This window comes from Salvelinus sp. IW2-2015, unplaced genomic scaffold (assembly GCF_002910315.2).
Source record: "Salvelinus sp. IW2-2015 unplaced genomic scaffold, ASM291031v2 Un_scaffold741, whole genome shotgun sequence".
NCBI classification, from domain to species: domain Eukaryota; kingdom Metazoa; phylum Chordata; class Actinopteri; order Salmoniformes; family Salmonidae; genus Salvelinus; species Salvelinus sp. IW2-2015.
This window is the reverse complement of record NW_019942601.1, coordinates 288,127-298,835: the sequence shown is the minus strand read 5'-3', so window position 1 is coordinate 298,835 and position 10,709 is coordinate 288,127. Positions and strand designations below refer to the sequence as shown.

General features: G+C 42.1%; 1 protein-coding gene across 1 annotated transcript; it reads left to right on the top strand.

Annotated features, from left to right (window-relative positions):
* The first annotated feature begins 8,449 nt into the window (after positions 1–8,449).
* On the top strand, positions 8,450–8,700 carry LOC112068811 (LIM domain transcription factor LMO4-like). The gene is given in 3 exon segments (XM_024136018.2): positions 8,450–8,498; positions 8,501–8,614; positions 8,617–8,700. Coding segments are annotated over 3 exon segments (234 nt in total). The 3' UTR covers positions 8,688–8,700.
* The last annotated feature ends 2,009 nt before the right edge of the window (positions 8,701–10,709 follow it).

Below are 10,709 nucleotides of genomic sequence, written 5' to 3'. Positions count from 1 at the left end.
TAATACATTTGCAAAAAAAATGCTTTGTCATTATGGAGTATTGTGTCAAGATTGATGAGATTTATATATATATTTTTTAATCCATTTTAGAATAAGGCTGTAACGTAACAAAATGTGGAAAAAGTTAAGAGGTGGAAAGACTTTCCGAATATATATATATATATATATTGTGCCAGTCAAAAGTTTGGACACACCTACTCATTCAAGGGTTTTTCTGTATTTGTATTCTTTTCTACACTGTTGAATAATAGTGAAGACATCAAAACTATGAAATAACACATTGAATCATGTAATAATAATAATCATGTAATAATCTCAAGAAATATATTTTATATTTGAGATTCTTTAAAGTAGCCACCCTTTGCCTTGATGACAGTTTTACACACTCTTGGCAATTTTCTCAACCAGCTTCATCCTGAATGCTTTTCCAACAGTCTTGAAGGAGTTCCCACATATGATGAGCACTTGTTAGCTGCTTTTCCTTCACTATGCGGTCCAACTCATCCCAAACTATCTCAAATGGGTTGAGGTCGGGTGATTGTGAAGGCCAGGTCATCTGATGCAGCACTCCATCACTCTCCTTCTTGGTCAAATAACCCTTACACATCCTGGAGGTGTGTTTTGGGTCAATGTCTTGTTGAAAAACAAATGATAGTCCCACTGAGCGCAAACCAGACGGGATGGCGTATCGCTGCAGAAGGCTGTGCTAGCCATGCTGGTTAAGTGTCCCTTGAATTCTAAATAAATCACAGACAGTGTCACCAGCAAAGCACCCCCACACAATCAGACCTCCTCTTCCATGCTTCACGGTGAGAACCACACATGTGGAGATCATCCGTTCACCTACTCTTCATCTCACAGAGACACGGCAGTTGGAACCAAAAATCTCAAATTTGGACTCACCAGACCAAAGAACAGATTTCCACCGGTCTAATGTCCATTGCTTGTGTTTCTTGGCCCAAGCAAGTCTCTTCTTATTGGTATCCTTTAGTAGTGGTTCATTTGCAACAATTCAACAATGAAGGCCTGATTCACGCAGTCTCCTCTGAACAGTTGATGTTGAGTTGTGTCTGTTACTTGAACTCTGTGAAGCATTTATTTGGGCTGCAATTTCTGAGGCTGAACTTATCCTCTGCAGCAGAGGTAACTCTGGTCTTCCTTTCCTGTGGCGGTCCTCATGAGAGCCAGTTCCATCATAGCGCTTGATGGTTTTTGCGACTGCACTTGAAGAAACTTTCAAAGTTTTTGAAATGGTTTCCGGATTGACTGACCTTCATGTCTTAAAGTAATGATGGACTGTCATTTCTCTTTGCTTATTTACAGCATTGAAGGTCCCCAAGAACACAGTGGCCTCCATCATTCTTAAATGGAAGAAGTTTGGAATCACCAAGACTTCCTAGAGCCAGTGGTGGAAAAAGGACCCAAAGTCATACTTGAGTAAAAGTAAAGATACCTTAATTGAAAATTACTCAAGTAGAGGGAAAATACTACTTGAGAAAAAGTTGTTTAAAGTATTTGGTTTGAAATATACTTAAGTATCAAAAGTAAATATAATTGCAAAAATATCCTTAAGTATCAAAAGTAAAAGTAAATATATAAATAATTTCAAATTCCTTATATTAATCAAACCAGACAGCACACTTTTCTTGTTTTTTTAATGTACGGATAGCCAGGGCCACACAATCCAACACTCAGACATCTTTTTAAAAAACCAAGCATTTGAATTTACTGAGTCCACCAGATCAGAGGCAGTAGGGATGACCAGGGATGTTCTCTGATTAGTGAGTCCTCCAGATCAGAGGCAGTAGGGATGACCAGGGATTTTCTCTTTAAGTGCGATAATTAGACAATTTTCCTGTCCTGCTAAGCATTCAAAATGTAACGAGTACTTTTGGGTGTCAGGGAAAATGTACGGAGTAAAAAGTACATTATTTTCTTCAGGAATGTAGTGGATTAAAAGTAAAAGTGGTCAAAAATATAAATAGTAAAGTACAGATTCCTTAAAAACTACTTAAGTAGTACTTTAAAGTACTTTACACCACTGCTTAGAGCTGGCCGCCCTGCCCAACTGAGAAATCAGTGGAGAAGGGCCTTGGTCAGGGAGGTGACCAAGAAGCTGATGGTCACTCTGACAGAGCTCCAGAGTTCCTCTGTGGAGATGGGAGAACCTTCCAGATGACAACCATCTCTGTAGCACTCCACCAATCAGGCCTTTATGGTAGAGTGGTCAGACGGACGCCACTCCTCAGTAAAAGGCACATGACAGCCCGCTTGGAGTTTGCCAAAAGGCATCTAAAGGACTCTCAGACCATGAGAAACCAGATGCTATTTTCTGATGAAACCAAGATTGAACTCTATGGCCTGAATGACAAGTGTCACGTCTGGAGGAAACCTGGCACCATCCCTACGGTGAATTCTGGTGGTGGCAGCATCATGCTGTGGGGATGTTTTTCAGCGGCAGGGACTGGGAGACTAGTCAGGATCGAGGGAAAGATGAACAGAGTAAAATACAGCGAGATCATTGATGAAAACCTGCTCCAGAGCGCTCAGGACCTCAGACTCGGGCAAAGGTTCACCTTCCAACAGGACAACGTGCCTAAGCACACAGCCAAGACAAACACAGCAGTGGCCTGAGACAACTGCGACATGGTTTGTGTATGTGTGCCATTCAGAGGGTGAATGGGCAACAAAATATTTAAGTGCCATAGAACGGGGTATGGTGCCAGGTGCCTCGGTTTGTGTCAAGAACTGCAACCCTGCTGGGTTTTTCACGCTCAACAGTTTCCCGTGTGCATCAAGAATCGTCCACCACCCAAAGGACATCCAGCCAATTTGACACAACTGTGTGTAGCATTGGAGTCAACATGGACCAGCATCCCTGTGGAACACTTTCAACATCTTGTAGTCCATGCGCCGATTAATTGAGGCTGTTCTGAGGGCAAAAGGGGTGTTGGAACTCAATAGTAGGAAGGTGTTCCTAATGCTTTGTACACTCGGTGTTAGTAACAGAAGGACACTGCAGGTACACCAATGTGCTATAAATATATAATAATAAAATAACACTCTGGTTTATACCATACAACACATATGTTACTAGAAAAAAGAAAAGCCACATGGTCATATCAGTATTAATAAAAACAGAAACATCATCTTATTGTATTTTGTAAATTGTAAAGAGTGCAGTTACTTTCATTGACAGATGATGGCGCTGTTCTCCCTGTTACAAAAGTGTACAAAGCATAAACTATGGGTCGAATTAAACTTGTTTCGTGACATATTAAGAGAAAGGCACAATCTGTAATTTTAACAGCCCGACTCTTTACATTTTTTTTTTTTTGTAAAGATAAGGGGTAGGGCTGGGGTTTAGGTAGGTCTAACCAAGTGGTTAGACCTACTGACAGTCCATGAAGATCGACACAAAACTAATAAGGCATTGAAGTTATATTCGTTAAGAATTTAATTCAACGCCCTTAATAAAGCACTAATGCTATTACACTGGTGTTACTGGTGTGATTACTGTACTACACATGTACAAGAGCAACTTATTTTAAAGTATAACCAAGCAGACAAGAATGTTGTGAGTAATGTTTTGCGTAAGGATCCGATATTTGTTCGTAATGTGTGCGTAATGACTTTGCGTAGTGAGATGTTGCTGTTCTTTTTGGACAATTTTTTTTGGAGGTTGTTAATTTCCTAAACACAATGTGTCATACACACGGACCTACTGTGAAACTGTTCACGGCGCCATTAGGGACAGTTGTACGGTAACCATTCTCAGTACAAAGATGAGTTTCTCTCCTTCGACCCGCGGCGTAGCCTACAAGACGAGTATATCTCATTCAGATGCATTTTTCTTCCTTTACTTGGTGTCCAAGTCAACTACGTTCTTCTGATTGGGTGGATTTGTTATTCCGCTTGAATGGACCGCGTGTAGATTGGCTGCAGAGAGGTTTACGTCATCCAACTAGAGGAGGTTTACTTGGGATTTTCGTTCTGTCACTGTCAAATGTAGAGCAGGCGACCATTGGGGACAAGGTAGCGTTGAACAGAAGAGAGAGAGAGAGAGAGAGAGAGAGAGAGAGAGATAGAGAGGACAGTAGTCGCGTATTGCCGCAACATTTTTGTTGTGCGTGCATCATTATAAACTTAGTGCCAGCCAGGTCTTCTGTATTAATTATTGCATGCGTAGAGCAGATCATCCAGCGTTGGACTGGCATCTGATTACGAAAGAAACGGGACGGCACCAGTGGAAATACTATCTGAAAACTCCATTAGCCTTGCTTCCTTCGTTTTACAATTGCCAGCAGTCACAGTCACAGCAGCCTATTTCTGAGGACGTGAATCGCGATCACAGGGACCGCTGGAGAAGTCTCACGTTTGTCGTTTGATTTATAGACTGGTCACTGTAATTTACGCAATAGTCTAGTTTTCTGGACTCCTTGTACAATTTTTTTTTTGGGGGGGTCCAAAGTAGTCCATGCAAGCCTAGTTGCTATACCATTTTTTAAGAAACCTACGTGACAGACAGATTCAATCATTACTCTCAAAAGGGACAAACGAGGTGGGTGTTTTATTATTGTTGTTATGGGTCTGAATGTGTCGCATCATGGCACTTTAATGTGATTTATTACAATGCCTGTTATACGTAACAATAATGAAGGTTTAGGTCCAATTGGGTTTGAAAGGTTCCACTAAAAAGAGATTACTATACTTTTATTGTGCGTCTTTGCGTATGATTTTATATCATGTTAATATTATATTAATTAATCTAACCTCTAAAACGTACTGTCAATATGTTATTGTAATTTGTAAACATAGAGAGTCTGCGTTCAAATAAGGGAATTCGTAAAAGTAACCCCATGCATGTTCCTTACGTTCTATTTTTCCACGTTTTAATTTTCTCGACACGGGCACAGGAAATAAATATAACACCTTCTTTTCAGTGTTCTAGTGTAGTCTGCTGTAGTGTATTCCATTTACTTTTGGCTTTCCATTAAAACACAGCCATCAGATTGGCAGAACGGGAATGGGGGTTTGTTTAGCCTTGGGCTGCAGCCGGTCTGGGTTGCCTGATCTGTTTTGTATTTCTCTCCGACTCCATCTCACTGCCTTCTAAATTGCCTGTCCGTGTAATTACTTGAGTTAGCCCATTTAAGTTAAAAGCTTTACCCCCTCAAATGTCCTCTCTTTCCCCAACCCGGAATGAAACTTGACATGGCCCATCTTATTTATCCAGGGAGTCACTTTCGGGCCAGCTTTTTGATTCATCTCCTTTTAGATTTAATCAGCACTAAGGTATAGCTTGTCCCTAAGAGCCTCTGCTAATGGGGTTAGTGAATGGTTTTCTCAGTGCAGCGTTTTTTCCCCCTTCCCTTCTCCTCTAATTACCTTTCAACAAAGATTTGTCTCAGCTAGCCATGAAGTCTGCCTTGCATGCTGAAAATTGGGAAAGGATTAGAATTAAAATATATTCGTTTCAGATCAGTTTGAACAAAAAAGTGTTTTGCATTGCGTAAATAGATGATCACAAATAGGATAGTAGGATAGTAATAGTCTTATGTAATACATTAATCCATAGTAGCCTGTGATATCAGTAGATTTGAGTCTCTCTGTAACGCCAACACATGCTAGACATTGATAGGGTCCGTCCCCTGCAGACAGAGTTAGGCAAAGTCTCATACAACTTTTATGGTTTTTCAATTAATAGCACTCCTGTGTTCACCCAGTCTTCCCTCCGTTATAACAAGCCAATGCAGACCACCTTTCTTTCTGCCATCCATAGAAAGGGAACGTTGACAGGTGTGAAGAACAGCGTGGTATAGAGTCATGTGTTGTTCTAAAGCCATTAAGAGCCCAACAAAAGGCAGGGCCCCCGTGCAGCTCTGCTCTAATTGTTCTTCTGGCTCTTGGTGTTATCAGTGAACACACATTCTTCACATCACACCGCAACCACAGAATGGATGGAGGAAACCACATTTAGATGAGAGAGAGAGAGTGTGTGTGTGTGGGGAGAGAGAGAGAGAGATAGCGACAAGAGAGAGAGAGTCAGAAAGATCAAGTGCAGATTTAGTACAGTAAATGACTCTCCTCTATAACCCTAGAACAGGTTTAACCACTGATGAAGGAACAGAAGAGTTCTACTGTTGTTTATAAATACACTTATGTCTGTAGTCCTTTTAAAGCTGTGCGAATTATTAATCTGACTATAACAGGCTAATAACTTATGGATGCCACATTGGGAAGCTTTTTTGACAATGACAGTTTGTCTGGAAAAGCACTCTGTAGGTATAGGTCTATATGGTCTTTCAGTTGTTTGTACTACAGACGACCTACAGACAGACACTCAACATAAAGCTTTTACAGACTACAGACAACATTGCCGATGCTATCGGACCCAAACTGGAGCTTTCACAAACAACCGACAGACACTACAGACACGGTCTATCTCAGACTAGAGCTTTTTCAGCCTGCCTGGGTTGCCTCGTTGGTGAGGATGAGGTGTGGTTTACATGTGGCTGATCACGTGACCCCCCGAGAAAACAGCGTAATTTAACACTACTTTAATTACCTTGTTACAACACTGGCCTCTCTGTTGACCAGGAATTCAAATGTAGGCTAATTGAAAATTCAGTTTGGTTCAACTTCACATGTATAGGCCTATTTTGTAGCTTGGCTGCCAAAATGCTGCTTTGGACAAAAATTAAGTAGTGACTGCGTTGTAAATTGGCCATTATAAAACTTTTGCTAGAAGTATATTTAAAATAAATGTAAGTCTTATCTCAATAATAAGCACACTTTTAGTTGAAATGTAAAATTATTGACCATTTTCGTGTGAGAAGAATACTTATAGTTTCATTATGAGCTGCCATAAACCGCAATGTTTCAATATGAGCTGCCATAAACCGCAATGTTTCAATATGAGCTGCCATAAACCGCAATGTTACAATATGAAGCGCCATAAACCGCAATGTTTCAATATGAGCTGCCATAAACCGCAAATGTTACAATATGAGCTGCCAATAAACCGCAATGTTACAATATGAGCTGCCATAAACCGCAAGTGTCTCAATATGAGCTGCCATAAACCGCAATGTTACAATATTGAGCTGCCATAAACCGCAATGTTACAATATGGGCTGCCATAAACCGCAATGTTACAATATGAGCTGCCATAAACCGCAATGTTACAATATGAGCTGCCATAAAACCGAATGTTCAATATGAGCTGCCATAAAACCGTAATGTTTACAATATGAGCTGCCATAAACCGTAATGTCTCAATATGAGCTGCCATAAACCGCAATGTACAATATGAGCTGCCATAAAACCACAATGTCTCAGTATGAGCTGCCATAAAACCACAATGTTTCAATATGAGCTGCCATAAACCACAATGTTTCAATATGAGCTGCCATAACCGCAAATGTTACAATATGAGCTGCCATAAACCACAATGTTTCAATATGAGCTGCCATAAAACCGCAATGTTACAATATGAGCTGCCATAAACGCCAATGTTACAATATGAGCTGCCATAAACCGCAATGTTACAATATGAGCTGCCATAAACCGCAATGTACAATATGAGCTGCCATAAACCGCAATGTCTCAAATGAGCTGCCATAAACCGCAATGTTACAATATGAGCTGCCATAAACCGCAATGTTACAATATGAGCTGCCATAAACCGCAATGTACAATATGAGCTGCCATAAACCGCAATGTTCAATATGAGCTGCCATAAACCGCAATGTTACAATATGAGCTGCCATAAACCGCAATGTATATGAGCTGCCATAAACCGTAATGTTACAATATGAGCTGCCATAAACCGTAATGTTTCAATATGAGCTGCCATAAACCGCAATGTTCAATATGAGCTGCCATAAACCGCAATGTTACAATATGAGCTGCCATTAAACCGCAATGTTTCAATATGAGCTGCCATAAACCGCAATGTGCACTGTGTCAGACAACAACCTTTAGTTAACGATCCCTGAAAACCCCATCTGAAACTTCTGAGTGCTGTCTTCAGGTTGTAGAAAAGTGAATTCCTGCACACAACAAAATATGACCTATAACCTCTGCATGTTTATTGTTTTGTTGTTTCGGTCAGCAACCTTTTTCTTGTCTTAATATGTTCCAGGTGTCACCACCTGTCAGCATCACCACCTCATAGTCACCACCTGTTAGTCACCATCTCACAGTCACCATCTGTTAGTCACCACCTGTCAGTCACCACCTCAGAGTCACCATCTGTTAGTCACCACCTGTCAGTCACCACCAGTCTCATAACAACTTGCTTAATCTCTTGTTTTTCTTCATAACCAGGAACAATGCCATCAAAATCAATACTAACAGGAATCCTTATCGCTTCTGTATTTCTTAACCAGTGACCAATACTGATGTCAACATGTTTGTCTCTCTGTGTTATTTCTTCACCAGGACCATGGTGAATCCTGGAGGTAGCAGCCAGCCCCCTCCGGTGGGAGCAGGGTCCCGTCCTGGAAGAGGTGTGCGGGCTGCGGGGGGAAGATCGCTGACCGCTTCCTTCTCTATACCATGGACAGCTACTGGCACAGCCGATGCCTGAAGTGCTCCTGCTGCCAGGCCCAGCTGGGGAGATAGGCACCTCCTGTTACACCAAGAGCGGCATGATCCTCTGCAGAAACGACTACATCAGGTGAGACTGGCGGGGCCTTGCGGAGTGTGTGTGTGTGTGTGTGTTAACATCGGTGAGGGCTCGGGCGCAGGCGCTGTGTGTGTGTGTGTGTGTGTGTGTGTGTGTGTGTGTGTGTGTGTGTGTGTGTGTGTGTGTGTTGTGTGTGTGTGTGTGTGTGTGTGTGTGTGTGTGTGTGTGTTTTTGTTGCTGCCCGTGTGAATTGTGCAGATCACCTTTCAGCGAGGGTGCATACAGGTAACATGTGTGGGTGTTGTGTTGTGTGTTTCTGTCTGTTTGGGTGCTTTGGTCTGTTTGCGTGTGTGTATTGTGCGTACAGATCTGCCCTCAAGCAATGTGTACAGGTACCGTAACATACTGTTTGTCATTTTCTATTCTGGATGACGACTTGTATCGATGGATCTATGTCCCACATTAATTTCCTGACAAAAAAAAGGATGTTACTGTCATGAAAAATAAATGTGACGCCCTGGTTTAAAGGGGACGCCTTAGTTTAAAGGGACGCCTTGGGTTTAAATGTGACACCCTGGTTTAAAGGGGACACCCTGGTTTTTAAAGGGACGCCTTGGTTTAAAGGGACGCCTTGGTTTAAAGGGGCGCTTGGTTTAAAGGGACGCCTTGGTTAAATGGGATGCCCTGGTTTAAAGGGACGCCTTGGTTTAAAGGGACGCCTTGGTTTAAATGGATGCCCTGGTTTAAAGGGACGTCCTGTTTAAAGGGGACGCCTTGGTTTAAAGGGGACGCCTTGGTTTAAATGGGACGCCTTGGTAAAATGTGACGCCCTGGTGTAAAGGGGACGCCTTGGTTTAAATGGGACACCTTGGTTTAAAGGAACGCCCTGGTTTAAAGGGGACGCCTTGGTTTTAAAGGGACGCCTTGCGTTTAAAGGGGACGCCTTGGTTTAAAGGGACGCCTTGTTTAAGGGACGCCTTGGTTTAAGGGACGCCTTGGTTTAAAGGGGACGCCTTGCGTTTTAAAGGGGACGCCTTGGTTTAAAGGGACGCCTTGTTTAAATGGACGCCTTGTTTAAGGGACGCCTTGGTTTAAGGGGAACCCTTGGTTTAAAGGGACGCCTTGGTTTAAAGGGACGCCTTGGTTTAAAGGGGACGCCTTGGTTTCAAAGGGACGCTTGCGTTTAAAGGGACGCCTTGAGTTTAAAATGCGGACGCCTTGGTTTAAAGGGGACGCCTTGGTTTAAATGGGACGCCTTGGTTTAAAGGGGACGCCTTGGTTTAAAGGGGACGCTTTGGTTTAAAGGGGACGCCTTGGTTTAAAGGGGACGCCTTGGTTTAAAGGGGACGCCTTGGTTTCCGGGACAATAGAAAATAAAGGAGAACAGCGTGTTGCTAGGTAGGAAAAGTGCACCTTATGTATTCTTCTATCAAGATGTAGAATTAATTAAGTCATGGATATGACATGAAGGAGTTGTAGAAATATGTTACAGGCTATATAACGATGTATGGAAGCATGGAATGTATTTTCCATTCAGAATATTGAGAACATGTGACTCAAATTCACCCGACGTCGGGGCCTTGTTTAAAAGTCTCTCCTCGTTGAATTCTCTCCGTTACTATTCTTAAAACGAGGTCAAACTGACTTGCTGGCATGTTGACAGAGAACAAGACGAAAAACAGTATTTTTCTAATAGAACATCTGCACGTCTGTTTGTTCATCGTGCCATTTTTCATCAAGCAGCAAAAGGTGGGAGCCTGGCTAAGGGCTGCGTTCCCCAGGGTTTTGTATTTGCTTTACGAGATGCTAGGAGAGACTATACAGGACAGGCATAGGTGACCTTTTAACACTGGGGGAATTTAAAAGGCTTTCTCATCCTGTTTGGCAAGTTTGTGTATCAGAAAAGAGATAATTTAATTAACAAAGAGGGTCTTTTTAAATATTTATATAAAGTGTGTGGGACACTTAACCAGCTAGTGCTTGATGACGGCAGGCGGTCTCATTCTGCTAATGCGGAATCGCCTGATTTGACAGCCTGATCGTTCAACAATTTGACCTTGCGAAGAAGAGCCAAAAC